Raw genomic sequence first — 15,427 nt, forward strand, 5'->3', positions numbered from 1 at the left:
CAGCAGGTTAACTGGTAACTAGTTTGTGTCCAGTACAAATACTAGGTTAAAAACAGAGGATCTCTGACCGTCTCTGTCGTCACAAAGAAGGATGGAACGTGAATCGAGTCTTTGTGCTGAACCTGACAATTAACAGTTTCTTCATTTGAAAATAATTACGCAACAAATGACAAAAAACAAAACAATTTATAATAAAAAGATTCAGGGATTCAGCCTCAGGTCAAGCTGCTGAAACTGAAAATATTAGAGAAGGTGAGACTTCTATTGGAGTTTTAGAGACTGTTGTCATTGTATGTGGACACTGGCTGTAAAACAACTGCATCTACATTCAGGTAAAACAGACATAAGGAGATCACTCCTGTTCTGTCACCCCTCAAATACATGGATGCAATTTTTATATTAGTTTTTTTCTGCATTATTGGAAAATTAACTAAGTTTATTTGAAGTTTTCTGTGTGTATTTTTTTAATGGCAAATGAAGTTCTTTGAGATGAAATGACATTAAAATCATCTGACCATATGTTGGACAAATCCTGGAAATTCCACTGAAACTCCAGGATGTTATCACTGATCAATCTGTAATTGTTGATACATTTCACTCTTTGTGATTAAGGATTTAGACCTGGATATATTTTTACATAAATAAGTCGGAGTGATGGTTGTATTTGTTGGTTTTGTAAATGTCTTGTTTGCAGGAGGGTGAGCCCTGATAGGATCCTGGCTTGTTTTTGTGGAGGTTTTAATCAGTGACCTGGAATATTTCAGTGTGTTCTCTTGGTCCACGTTTGTGAGGGAGCGCAGCTGTGTCCTCGGATAACCTTCCTGCATCCCTCCTTTTTACGTAATCTCAGCAAACCTAATCTGAAAGCGCTCTTTTGACGACATCTTGTACAGGATTAACCCACGTCCTGGTTCTGTTTCTGTCTGTGTACTCTGGTCCACGTTTGTCCACGTTAGGACACATATTATTAATGTGACAAACGGTGAAGACGTGGAACGTGCTGTTAATCCATGAACGGTCAGATTGAGGAATATTAGCGGGACAGCGGGACGTCGCTGTGTTACAAAGGCTTTGTTTTTCAATCATGGGCTGATTGCTGTTGTTGCCAAAAGATCACACACTGCTGTGAGACGCTCCACTCTAAGTGGAGGGGACGTGCAGAGGGGTCTGTACCAGCTGCTGTTAAATGGACTCAGGCATTATATATATATATATATATATATTTAATTAGAAAATACGTTTTGTAATTTTCACATTGCACCAATTAGAGAAGAGGCTGTGGGAGTGTTTTCACACTGAACCCTGAGCCACTGTAGATATTTATGTTTTGGTTTTATAAAAAGCTACTACATAAACTGTCCCTACTGGGAACTTCATACTATATACTTATGGTATAAACAGTAGCTACAATAAGGTAGTATTTACATGTGTTCTTTTGTTTACATATATATTCAGTCTGGAACATTTTGGTTGTGAAACCAATTAATATTGGTATTTAATATGTTATTTACATTTTTTTTTATCTGTTGAATAATGTTTTCAACTTTTCTTTGGCATTTAGAAGAGAAAAGGAACATTTTATATAAAAATGAAATATATTTTAAAATAAAAATGTGACCTAAGGTAAAAAAATAAATAAATAAATAAAATTAGATTTTTGTTCCCTCATCCCCAGCAGTAAAATTTCTATTTATTAAAAATTGTTTTGTTCCCTCATCCCCAACAGTAAAATTTCTATTTATTAAAAATGGAAATTTGCACTTTCTAGAAAAAAATATTTGAGGTGATTGACTGATCAGCCTGATCGTGTCAGTAAACATTGATTGATTAGTTCATTAATTACAGTAATACTACACAGTATCCTAACACATTCAACACAAATTAATAAATACTATGAAGTACTAATAGTAATACTAAGTACTAAATTGTACTTTGGATTCATGGTGACTTGGATCTTTAAGCGTTTCCCCCTGCACACCTCCAGAAGGCTGGACAGATTATAATGACGCAGTATAATTACAGCTCCTGCCACTTCCTGTTTGGACCTAGCTGTTAGTCAGGAAGTCCTCTAGGGTAGGGGTGGACTTCTGGACCCCCAGGTTTATACTGTCATAGCTCTGGGACGGCAGCGACATGCCCAGGCAGGGCAGGTCAGAGCGGTGACCACTGGACTGCACCTCAGCACCGTGGACGACCGAGGCTGCGGTAATCAGCCCTGAACCAGATGGTGCTGTCGGTGGACAAAGGAGTGACAGCTGTCAGTCATAAGAGACGAGAGCTGAGACGACCAGGCAGCGCAGAGAGAGAGAGAGAGAGAGAGCTGCGACGTAAGGAGTGCAACAGGAGGAGGAGGAGGAAAAGAACAAAACGTCCATCTGCACCAACACAGAGGAGGAAAGGAACAAAACGTCCATCTGCACCAACACAATGACTCTGTGGCCAGGACTTCAGTGTGTGACAGATCTGTAACACGTCACGTTACTCACAGGTCCAGATATGATTTGGGGTTGGAAGTTTTTTTTTTAGCCAATATTAACTCTACATGTACTTACAGAACTGCATCAAATGCAAGAAAAAACAAAACAAAACAAAGAGAAACTGTAAATGGAATTTATAAAATATTTGCAAAAATAGTTCTTAGAATCTGCTTGTCTCGTTGCATGGTATTTTAACCCTGGTGTTGCCCATGGTGTCATTCTGACCGATGAGTTATGTCACTCCAAAATTTCTGTTTTGGCAATCAATTCTTACAATCAAAATAAATGGCTGAGCTTGAAGTGAATAAGTGTAATTATGGTTTTGGTGAATCAGATTTCACGAATCAGATCCTACAATTATTATGTCAAAAAAGAGTCGTGTACATTCAGCAACAAGTATTTCTCCAGACTCTGAATGTTATTTACTCTTAACTACAATTTCTGGTTGATATTTCTTCCATTGTGTTAAGAACAATTATTTTAAATTTTAAAAAGTGTTGCTGATACAGTAATGTTGGACTTGTATGGACATTGTTAAATGTTATTTGTTTATTTTTAACTAAGTAGAAATGTTTTCTTATTCTTATACTGACATTTGTTTCAAGACTTCACTCAAACTAAGGTCAAAAGATCTTAAATATAAACCTGGAGGGATTGAAATTTCACAAGACAATATCTCTGAAACGTCTTTTATTGTCATGTGAGATTCTTCCGTGTGTGTTCGTCTCTCTCTCTCTCTCTCTCTCTCTCTCTGTGTGTGTGATCTCTTCTGAACATTTCCCACTCTAAACATCAGTCCAGTCACGGAGCCAGACAAAAAGGTGTCACTGATGACTGTGTGCAGCAATTTAAGCTATTAAGCGCTGCCCCCAATTCACCTTCTTTCTTAACTTTATGACTATTAGAGCCATAAACCCCCCCCCAAACTCCCCTGCCCCCACAGCCCTCCTCCTCCTCCTCCCCCTCCTCCTCCTCTTTTTCCTAATGTGTTCACATATTCCCACTGTACTGTACTCTTTTGATTCACGCCGATGCCTCTGTTGTAAAGTAGTGTTTATTTAAATAAGCTGGGTCAAAGTCCACCGTGTTAGTTGTCTTAAGGCAGCGCTCGGGCTTTAAGACTTCACGTCCGACGTGTTCATCTACTCCTTATGTGCTAAAACAATAAAAACATCCATCAATGTCCTCCCTTGTCTATATAGGGCGCCTATGACTGATGATGTGCATGGCACATTGATGCACTTCAGGGGCAGGGGACTGTGTGAATGTTTGTTTATGTCAAGTGAGGATTTGTCAAAAGGTTTATGTCATTGCTGGCATGACTCTCCTCGCTCTTGTACTGGGTGGTCTTTGTCCGTTTGCTTCCGTAAAGAGCTTCGTGCTCACTCTCATTTGTCCCCTATTGATTCTCTAAATTAGGTTGATGAGAGGCCCTCCTATCAGGTGGCATATTAATTGGGTCAGGCTGGATCTCATATGAAATCCAAATAATGGTGACCCAAACCTCAACACTAAACTGTTGTCCTCCAAAAAAACAAAAAACAAAAAAAAAACTCTCTTACAGGAATTAGCCTGGCAGTGCTTCCTGCCACCTCTGCTGTGTCCTACATCTGTGTGTGTGTGTGTGTGTGTGTGTGAAGTTTCCTTTGCTAAGAGGAAACACAGTGTTTCAATATTTGGCTTACTTTTATTTTAGAATTAATTGTATTTATTTCAATAATTGGTAAAGAAAGATCCTTAAATCAACCACATGTGCCAGACTTTGATCGCCAAGATTTAGAAAAAAAAAAAAAAAAAATCGAGTGTAATATTTTACCTATTTCTTTCTTGCCTTAGCCTTAGATTCATGTGCTCATACTGTCTCCATTCTTTTAGCATCAATTTTAGGGTCATCTAACTGACAATATTTACTGACATTTTTTAAGACAAATCTGCCTATTTATCAGCTGCCGTTGAATTAAAAACAAAAACAAACAAATCCAATAAGCTAAATAAATGATTTATTGTACAAAAGAAAAATGACAGTAAATGAACAAAAAGGCAAAAGAAAAAAAAAATCAAACAGTTATTATGCACAACCATTAAACTACAAGGTTGGGGTGATTTTTTTTTTTTAGGTACACAAAGAACAGAGGAATGACAGGAGGAGGTGAAAAAACATGAGAAGCGGTGAACCTGTCCAGAACATCATAAATGTTAACATTTGGGCGCAGTATTTACATAGAGTTTTCTTACTCTCATATATTTATATGGAAACACTCTCACACATACCAGTATACAAACACTAAAATTTAACAACACAGCTTTCACCGTCGTTAAGCCATAGATGTGGGAACAACTAATTATTTCCTTTGACCACATATTTCCAGAGACGCTACCATCAGTCACTCACTCTGTCAGTAACTCAATTTGAACCTGAGCATTGAACCCTGTGGCTTCATCCATGTTTTTGACAGTCGGGGTCGGAGGATCTCAACGGGACAATTTTTGTACAAATGAATTGATGGCAATTTTCTTTCTTTTTTTTTTTTTCCCTTTAAATCAAGTTAATAGAAGGCTAACGTGAGGTAGACAGACTTTTAAATGCATTGTAATTAATATTAATAAATAGACAATTAACCACTTGGATTATTTCCAACCACTGCCCACAACACAGCTTTATTCTCTCTTTGAAATGTTCTAGTAAATTTTTGCACTCACAAAAGTTATAGCACACAACATGTCATCCTCTACTTTGGCTAACGATCCCTGGATACTTCTCCCATTCCCACATGGGTTCCCTTTTACTTTAAATACACACAAAGGCAAAAACATGTCTATGCAAAACAGGTGACACGCTTTTTTTTAAGTCAAGAGAACACAGTCGTTCTCCAATAAAGTAATAGTTTAAGTTTGGTGGGCGGGCCAATTCCAATTAAAGCATTCTATGTTTCTTTTATCCAGACACCTTAGTTCCACAGCAGTAACTAGGAACAGTACCAGGAAACTGTTTAATTTTCATCACAGACCACTGCGTCTGTTTCACTGCTGTTTTGGCCTCGATGCTAGCTAAGAAGCTAGCCTAATGGCTATACAGCTAGCCAAAAGACTAGGCAGATAGCCTGAGGTCTCAGCAGCTAGCCTAATGGCTATACAGCTAGCCAAAAGACTAGGCAGATAGTCTGAGGGCTAAGCAGCTAGCCGTGGAAAATTAAACACATTAGCATTTTGCAAATGGTTCCTGATTCAAAATTTCCCAGTCCTTCTCAGTGGAAATATGACTTTTGTTACACTCATGATTTTTCACCCAAAGTATAAAAAACTAGGCCTTTTAGGCTGCTACTTCAGTACGTTCAGGTTCTAGGGTAGGATAGTAGTGTGTGAGTGTATGGACAGGCCCCCGCTTCAGACAAAAGTCAGGAAAGCGTGATGGTTTCAAAAAAGCAGTGATAACCTCTCTGGTTTATGGTTCATTAACAGAAGCTTGAATAGCTTTTTTTTCTTCTTTTAAATCCTATACTGTACAAGCTCTCTTGTGCTTGGTAAACACACAAAAAACACTACCTCCTCACGCCATGAACGTCGCATAGTGCAAAATTTATTGTTGGTAAGGTAGAGTGCCCCCCAAAAGGTTTTTGTACCCCCTTTTTTTTAATATATACATATATCATTTATATATAATGTCAGAAGGCTCTTCCTTTATCCAACAGCATAGTGCTTTCGTTTACAACAAATGGATGTCTTTGCTTTGACATCCAGGAGACGAAGACAGACTTCAAGCATACTAGTCTACACCGTGTTCAAGCTCTATCCATATTTTCTCTGATGATGATGATGATGGCGATAATGGCAAGACAGCTAAAGTTGAAGTACAGTGGGGGAGTTTTACAATACAAATATCTGCTCAAAACTAACCACAGCTTTATTTACTTTAAAGTTACATGGAATAAAATCTGTCCTTTGAGTGAAACGGGGTTAATTTAAAATCAAAGGAACCGTAGACCGTACTACAGTTGGCGGTTTCTAAAACTAGTCCTTGTGTATCGGTAGTGTTAGTACCAGTGCCTTCTTCTACAGTTAAGTTTTAGTTCAGTTCACGTGATGGGTGAGTTTACTGTGTAAAAGGTGTTACGTTTCCATTTTCCACATACAAATATATAAAGAAATGTTTTCAGGTTCTTCTTCTCCTTCCGTCTTCATCCAACATTTTCAAAGATCACGCAGGTCAGCTTAAGGATTGATCTAAAATGGCCACTTAGTCTTCGACTTCAATGTGCAAATCAAACCTAAATCTGCTTCTCGTCTCATTTTCTGGAGAGGCAGAAAAGTAGCAGCTCCGTCAACGTGATCTAACATTGGACAAACATGTAATAACTACGACAAGCTGTTGTGGAAAATAAACGACGGATGGTGAACGACATATTGGCTTCTGTAAATGAAGACAGTTTTAGGTTGGTGTGAATTCTTTCTGAACCAGACTAAACCTGCAGTGCTGCATCATTGCCAGAGGTGGCACACATTCACATGCAACCTGGGAGAACTTCTGTAAACGAGATCTGATCTAAATGGAACTCTAATGGTGAACTCTCTGAATGAAAGTATGTTTTCCTTAAAGACAGAGGATCATGAACCCCTACAATCAATTTTGGTTAATTACTGTATTTCTCACTGGTAAGTTAGCAAAGCTGTGACACTTGTTCTAAGCTCTAAAAGTATTGGAAATGCTTAAGTCTCCTGTCATCTCAATCCAATCAGGACATTTTACAAAGAGGACAATTAACAGACAGACAGACAAACAAACAAACAAACAAACAAACAAACAAACAGACAAACAAATGCTTAAAAAAACAAAACAAACACAAACTCTATTACACAGCTCCAGAAGTTCAACCTCTTAAGTTATTCATCGTGTGCTGTATTTCCGTCGCTCGAGTCCATTTTAAATTCATATCTCATTTATACTTTTTTACAGTTAGAATGAATTCATTAATCACTAGAAAAATCAAAAAAAGCCGGTGGATGTTTTTCGTAGCTGAAGGAAAATGAAATCTGGTGCAGTGGATTGGATTCTGGTGCTGGGGGAGAGCTCCGTAAGGGTTTTGGGTGGACTGAAGCAATGGTGGTTGAACACAAGTGTGCATCTCCCCCTGCAGCCTAGGAGCAGCCACATCGATCCACCACCATCCCCGGGATCTTGCCGTGAATGATCTGCTGCTTGTCATTAAAGTAGAGCATGTTAATGGGGGACATCTTGGTGGGCGTACAGCAGGGCCCGGCGGAGCCCCGAGGGTTGGCGTGCTGCACCAAGTGGGTGTGCGGGTATTTCTGCATGAACATGTACTCGCACTGGCCGGAGCAGTAGTTGGCTTTGTAGCGTTTGGGAGCAATGATCCAGTCCCACCCGAACGCTTCGAAATCCACAGTCAGAGGGTAGCGACAGCAGCGGGACTCGGTGGAGTGCTCGTCGCAGTCCAGGCCGAGGTTTCGACGAGAACGTTTGGTCGTTTCCAGAACCTTGACTTCCAGGAACGGCTGCTGGAATCAACGGGAAATTGACAGAAAGAGGTGGTTATAACAGAACGACATGAACAACTGCAGCAGAGAAACATCAAATATGGGAAACAACAGGAGAATTTACATTAAACACAATATAACACTGAGTGTAAACACGTTCCTCCACTGTCCTCTGTTATATGGAGTTTTTAGGAGGAGGATTTACTCTTGATTCTAACCTTTAAACTGTAAAAGCATGGAGACAAATGTGTTTCTTGAATTTGGATATAAAAATAAAATTGACTTGAATATTGTGTTGGTTTCTATCAATATGCAATATCACAAATTCAACAACTTGATATAGGAAGACAGTAGCTGTTAAGTATACTAGATATTTTTCACAGACTTGTTAATGCCTAGAGGGTAAGATTTCTTCACAAACACATTCTCAGTTCAGACAAGAACTAACCTTCGCCATCAATCCTGTCATTTTCAAAGACAGGAACTGAATTGCAATAAATGCCCTTTAATATAGAAACTCACCTCGACTTTTGACTTTTTTTAAAAAAACATTTCTATCTTATGTTTTTGTTTTGATGAGAAAAAAAACCTAAAAAATAATTGAATTCATATTAATATAAATCCTGGGCCTCTGTACAAAATGGATGTACGACTTTGTGGACAGAGTTCATCAACAACAGTTTCCTAAATTGGTCAACAGCCAGTGTTGCTGTGTCCACTGGGGGAGCATGTGAGTCTTTTCACATTCAACAGTTATCCACATAGGAGTGGTTTCACACTTGACCTTTAAGTACATTTACCCTGAGACCTGAATCTATCCATCCATCTGTGATAGCTAGGTCGTTGAACGCTGGACACATGTCCGTTTCCCCGCACCTTCAAACCTATGGTCAAGTCAGGATGTCCCATTAACCAGAGGGGACATCCAAACATCCAACCACAAAGGCCATTAGTGTCAGCCTAGACTTGAACCAATGAACTTGTTGCTGTTAGCGGAGGGTGTTTAGCACCATGCCACGTTTTTGTGCCCATTACTGACAACACAAATCCACCTGTCACCAGTTCACCTGCTGGATCAGTTCAGCAAAACAAAGGGTCGTCAGTGTGACCATACGACATTCTGTCTCTGTCCCTTTAACGCTTCAGTCTGGGTTTATGTTTTTATTTAACTGCGTTTACACCAGAGTGATGGCTGATTTCGTAGGGTTGGTTTGATTCATGACCCAGGAGGTCATCTGCCTCTCAATATGACCTTGACCTTTCGGCAAAGCAAGAGAATCAAATATTTTACTGGATGGTGTTTGTTTTATAAAGCCTTCCTCTCCCCACAGTGACTCCAGCTGGGCTCCAGCATCGTTGTTTGTGATGCACTGAAAAGAGGAAATAAGCTGAAGGGGCGTTGGGGGGTAAACCATGTCAGTGTGGCCTTTGGGGCTTTTGTTCTAGTAAAAAAAAAAAAAAAGGTCCAGGATCAGAGGCAGAGTTTGAATCTTTCTTTGCTCGTTGAGTTTGTTTTTATCCTTAAACATTTGCTTGTGTTTTTAATCTTTCTCGTTTTGAGCCAATAATAATATCGTACACTGTGCACACTCTGTGTTCTCAGGGCGGTGATTTATTGGCCTCGACACCAGAGCTGACCCCTGATACGTGTTTTGAAGATGTGACCCAGATGACCGCTGGGTAAATATTTGGTGTTGCTTAACTAGGAAGGCTGGCCTACATAATTTAACATGGATGTTGTTGATTTCTAAATAGTTTCACTGTTCACCAGGTGAGTTAGCTTTGAGACTGAAGGTTGAACTCATCTGCGACTCCATCTGTTAGACACTAGTGCAACGTTGAACCTAAAGTTCTGAACAAATATGAAGTTTGATCCACGTTTGGAGACATAAGTCTGACAAAAGAATTTCAACATAAGGCGGAATTTATAGCAGGCTAAGGTAAAAAAAAATTAAACCCCTCAATAATGAGCTTTACTAATTTGATCAGTATTATAGAGAGGAAGATGGTGCATTCTCCGTTTTTAGCTTCAGCAGATCTTGTAAAGGTTATAGAGAGGAAGATGGTGCACGGTTTCTGTAGCATTCTCAGTTTTTAGCTTCAGCAGATCTTGTAAAGGGATGTGGTCGAGACGACACCGTGATCAAAACAGCAGCTGTGTTTTTTTTGGACTGAAGTAAATAGAACGATCACGTCAGTTGTGTTCAAATAGAGTTTAAGGGTAAAACCACTGGTTACGTTTGAACCCACAGCTTGATAAACTCCCTGAACCACAAACAGCCCGAGATCTTCAAAAAAAGTAATAATACCTTGACAAATAAATAAATGCTTAAATATAAGGTTGGGAAACAATACTAAAAGGGTGACTTTAATTTCATACTTATATTAAGTTAATTATTTTCAAATAATTTTGATTTGAGTTAGACTGAGAACGTGTCTTCTCTTTTGGTTCCTTCGATTATATTTTAATAGACATTATACTGGCTATGACAACCTGTAGTTTCCACTGTCACTTACTATTTTATTATTATATGTAGTGTTTTTTTATTAATATAATTTTGGGTCAAATGTACAAGTTCATAGTAATATTGAATCGACTGAGGCCAAACGTGGTTAGTGACTCAGGGCCGTAGGTAAAAAAAATGGATTAATGTCGACTTGGATGGAAAGTCGTAAGCCCCCCCCCCCAGGGGCAAGGTCTGAGGGTCCTTACCAGCCCCTCCTCCCCAGGCCGCAGCGAGGTAACTGCCAGATCATTGCCGCTCTCGTCAAAGGCGTTGATGTCAATTCCCCAGTTGGTGTGCGGCTGCTTGAACCAGTTCTGCAACACGTGCTTAAAGTCAATACTTTGCCAGTGGCCGACGCGGGAGTTGAGCTCGATTTTCAGGGAGCGGATGCGGATGTGGCGGCTGCCCTGCTCCGTGACAGGCTTCAGTCGGAGGATCTGCAGGTAGACGGTGGAGGTCTGCTGCAGAGGCCGCAGGTACACCCACAGCTGGGCCTTCAGCACTTTGGTGAACATCAGTTTGGGGCTGAACTTGAAGAAGCAGCAGCTCGGCTTTCCGTTCACCTGCACCAGGGGCTCCGCTGTGGAGAAGCACATGAACCCCGGGGGCTTCAATGAATAGATTCAGGTCAAATAACAAACGTTCGTTCGTGGTCTGTTTGTCATGTTGAGTTTCTCGTAAACAGATTCAGGTCAAATAACAAATTTGTTGGTGGTCTGTTTGTCATGTTGAGTTTCTCACCATCACATCCACAGATAAAAAGCAGACTGATATACATTGAAGCAGAGAGTCCTGGGTTTGTTTCCCAGAGGAACCACATATACCTAATGGCGCCTCCCTGGTGGCAGCCTGTGTTGGTTGCAAGACTCAGACTAAGAATTTCCCCATTTTGGGACGAATAAAGGACTCAGTTATTGTTATTATTAAATACAACAAAGCGAGCGGCAGCGAAGTGCTCTGAAATCAGAAAAAAAATCACAGTGGTCCAAAGTAAAGTAAAAAAAAAAAAGGCCCCAAAAGACCTCCTGTGAGTGATTGTTGGACAGACAATATTGAAAAATGTTGAAAAATTTTGGACAAATATAGATAGATAAGCCGACAAAAATTTAATTCCATGAATCAGTTAACAACTAAAAACCAGTCAAAAGTCAACAAAACAGTCGCCATGTGTTTTAAATAATGTTACAGTTTGCATTAAAACGTCCATCCGTATTAAAGCAAAAATACTTATAGTTCTCTACAGAACTAATGGACGACAGAGCCACCAGGTTACAGTAGTGGAAGTCAAACAATGTGGAACTTGTTGTTAAAATTTAAAAATCACCATGGACAGCTTTGACAGCTCCACCTGCAGGGCAAGAAGGGGAGCTTCATGCTCTTTGTTTACACACGTAGCAGAGTACCCGACTAAGTAACTGTGAACTACTACATCTTTAAAGAAAGTTTATTTCTTGTACTTGCAGCTGTTGTCGGGTCCAGCAAAGATTTCGTCCACATTGGGAAAACAGAAACATTTGCATATTAAAACAAGGATCAGTAATGGTGGCCAGTAGCCAGATGGTAACCTTAGATTCCCCTGGGTCAGTGGTAATGAAATGGTCTAGCTCCACTGCCATACAACGGCCAATGTTTAATTTCACTTTACGGTCTGTGTCCTGGTAAACCTGGAGTGTGGAGTAGGTATTATGACAAAGTGAAGTGGACGTCTCAGATTTATTCTCGTCCTGATCCATGTTGATTGTAGTGTTTGTAGGGATGTTCACTACACATCGAATCTGCTCACAATTCATTTACATAAACTTGGACATAATGACATCCGACCATCGCATTCATACATGAATTTCCATGAAAAGCATTTCATTTATTAAGGCAAATTTATTCTGCATTTATTTGGCATGATTATTTACCGTCACGGCACAAAAGAATATTTAATCCGCACATTATCTCTGAGCAACTTTGAGGTTTTCTCATATTTTCCTAACTTTCTAACAGCTTCCATGATGTTCTGCTCTCAGTCATCCGACCACAGAGGGAGTGTTGTTGCTGCAACGTCTAAAAACAATAAGTGAGAAAAAAAAACCCAAACGTGCACGGCCCTGTCAATCACCGCTAAATCTGAGGTTGCTCAGGCAACCTACAAATGCTTCCTGGGTCAAAAGGTTATTTGGCACCTCAGCCTAGTTAAGAAATGGGATCAGGGGTCAAAAGCGTCAGGCTCTTTACATCTCAGGGCTGCTGGGGAGGGGCAGACCCTAATAGCCAGATTGAGTTTGAAGGTCAAGGTCGACCTTATGGCAATGGTAATATGTCTTTCTTCACAACACGCCTTTTTCACCAGAGAATCATTGGAAATCTCAGAGACACAGCAGCACTGACTCAACCGGAGTTTGTTTTTGTTTTGATGAGGCTGGAGATTCTGCAGCCAATGGTGAATTGTTTATAAAACCACAGTTGACCAGGCGCTAACACTGCACCGTGTTGTTTTCTTTTTTACACCAAAACAAGTGTTGTAATTGAATTATGGGCATGCATTGAGGGATACGAATTCACCGAGGTACAGATGGACCATCCATTAGAAGAGTCCGGAGCAAACGCTGAACATGGGCCAAGTCCTGGACAGACGTGGTCCTTCAGCCTGTATTTCCAGGGACAGTCATTAGTGAGTGTAAATTATACAGTGTCTCACAAACAGACAATATGTCAATGTTCCTCCTGGTAGGTTGCTGAGGTCACAGCAATTAACGTGGGTGGTGTTGTGTTTGCTCATCAGCACAAAACTGGGAACGAATGATGCAGCACTTTGCTGCGTGTTTCGCTCGGTGCTTCTTTGTTTTTGTTTGGTGACGATGAGGACAGAAACATATCACTTCCTCCTTTGCAAACTTTTCCCGTTGCCTTTGTCGAAAGAAAAAAGGGGGAGACAATCCCAGGAACACCGCGTGGCTCCGCTGCTGCACTTTCTTTGGCTGAGGCCTTCACACAGAGGCAGTAATCTGAGACGCGGGGCCTGCGCACCGCGATCCCCACTTATTAAACACACCTGCACAACATATGAGCTGTGTCATGTTAAACAATGACTGCATTGATAGGCAAAAATCAATTTACGCCTTTATAGATTCTTTAAGTGAGCAGCCAAACACAGAGGACAAATGTCTGCAAGTTAATGACACGCCACGTCCTGGCAGAGGTCTGCCTGCCTGTAAAGACCAGAGACCAATGGGACACTTAATCCTTCTGCCTTAAAATAAAAAACATTGCTCCTGTAACGCACTAATGACGGAAGACGTCATCATTTCACTGGAACCGTGTTCAAAAACGGACCATTGTTTAAACATTTCATTCCATAAAAACTCTGATCTGGACTTGAGTTCTTACTCGTGTTAAAATGTTCCAAAAACATTTCCATACAAGAGGAGCGGCGTTACGGACCATTTGAACTGGGAGCGGGCACGTCTGCTCCTTCTCCTTCTGTTTCCAGGCTACTACATTATTACAGCAGCTTATTTCCCTGTGGTATAATTGCAGCATATGCAGCCCATGAATTTTACTGCTAACACTTAGCAGGGCTGCAGGTGAGCCTGTCGAACATCTGTTGGACTCCCTCGGTACCTGTGGACCAAACTTGGCCCACGAGCTCCTACACGTGCACGTAAAGGGAGACTTATACAATACAGGGTTTTATTCATCATGCCACCGCTCTCCGCTCACAACTGCAAAGTGAAATACTTTTAACATAACTGGGTCAGAGTAACTGTAGGTAATGAAGTCCTTTTTTTTTTTTCTTTTTTTTTTTAAACCAATGCCATACCTGAAAGTAGCGGACAAAGAAGATTTATTTTTTACTATTTGCAATCTGACATCAGATTAAATTTAATGTATTTACATAGTCATTCATTTTAAAAAAATTTTTTCTTATTTACTGACAGTGATTTATTTTTTTTTTCTTATTTACTGACAGTGATTTAAAAATATTGCAGATTAATTAAAATGCATAAAAACATGCAATGATAATAACAATAAGTCAGTTCTTTAATCCAACTTTCAAAAGGCATTTGTGTGTGTGTCGTAATCATTTGTAGTAACATATGCCAATCAGGTAAAAACACAGCTAAAGTGGAGTGGGGAGAGAAATGGTCATCTATTGTTAATGTCCAAATGGATAATGCATAATGGTATAAACCTAGATAGCAGATACATTTGCATATATATATCTATATTTTCTTTTCTTAATGGGAAATGCAAATGTGCCATTTTGTAGTGTGTGTGTGTGTTTGGGAGCCTTCATATTGAATAAATGTGACTCAAGGGTATCCCCACGCACCTCGGCATATTAATCATCATGACACGTTCACGACCCTTCTAATAAGACAGGGGCCACAGTGCACCCCCTCAAACATCCCATCCAACCCCAGCCCCACTCCCTCTTTGTCCCTCGGCCACTCCCAAGGGACAGGGGAGGGTAGTGGGGGAGGCCGGGCTGGAGCTGGGGACGGACGGGGGGTGTGTGTGAAGTTAGACCCCCTTATTCAAAAGCTCTCCCTGGGGACAACGGCAGGCACAAGACTCCTATTAGGCGTGAGCACAGGAGCCCCCCAGGAGCAACAAAAGACACCTCCCTAATGCTCCCTGTTCTCGCTCAGCAAAAACACACACACACACACACGCAGAAACATGAAATGGCACAAACTCCAACCTGACTGACATCAGCAAATAGACTTAAAGCTCATTGCTTTTCGTGTCCAGGGTTATATACGATTGTTTTTATGGCGAACGTCTGTGGGACATCTCCAGCAGGACGGGGACGGGGACGGAGCGTGAAAAGAGCGGGCGTGCAGTGAAGTGCAATAAGGTGGACAGCTGGACAGCAGGAAGCATGCTGCGGTCTCACCGCCTGTGTTCGTGTGCATCCACACATATATACATACATTATGCTAATGACATCGGAAAAGG

At 40.6% G+C, this 15,427-nt stretch overlaps 1 protein-coding gene across 2 annotated transcripts in view; it reads right to left on the reverse strand.

The window, feature by feature from the left end:
• Window positions 1–4,998: 4,998 nt before the first annotated feature.
• Window positions 4,999–15,427, reverse strand: part of LOC103386036 (growth/differentiation factor 11) — a 20,253-nt gene continuing 9,824 nt past the window's right edge. Inside the window, exons 2-3 of one of the 2 annotated variants that reach the window (XM_017036455.2) lie at window positions 10,684–11,057; window positions 4,999–7,988 (exon numbers count right to left, since the gene is read on the reverse strand). In XM_017036455.2, coding sequence (XP_016891944.1) covers window positions 7,611–7,988; window positions 10,684–11,057 — 752 coding nt within the window. In that variant the 3' untranslated portion in view covers window positions 4,999–7,610. Of the gene's footprint in view, window positions 7,992–10,683; window positions 11,058–15,427 lie in introns of both variants that reach the window. The other variant, XM_008320116.3, reaches the window with a different exon arrangement.

The sequence above is a fragment of the Cynoglossus semilaevis genome, chromosome 11, assembly GCF_000523025.1.
Source record: "Cynoglossus semilaevis isolate Cse_v1.0 chromosome 11, Cse_v1.0, whole genome shotgun sequence".
In the NCBI taxonomy this organism is placed as follows: domain Eukaryota; kingdom Metazoa; phylum Chordata; class Actinopteri; order Pleuronectiformes; family Cynoglossidae; genus Cynoglossus; species Cynoglossus semilaevis.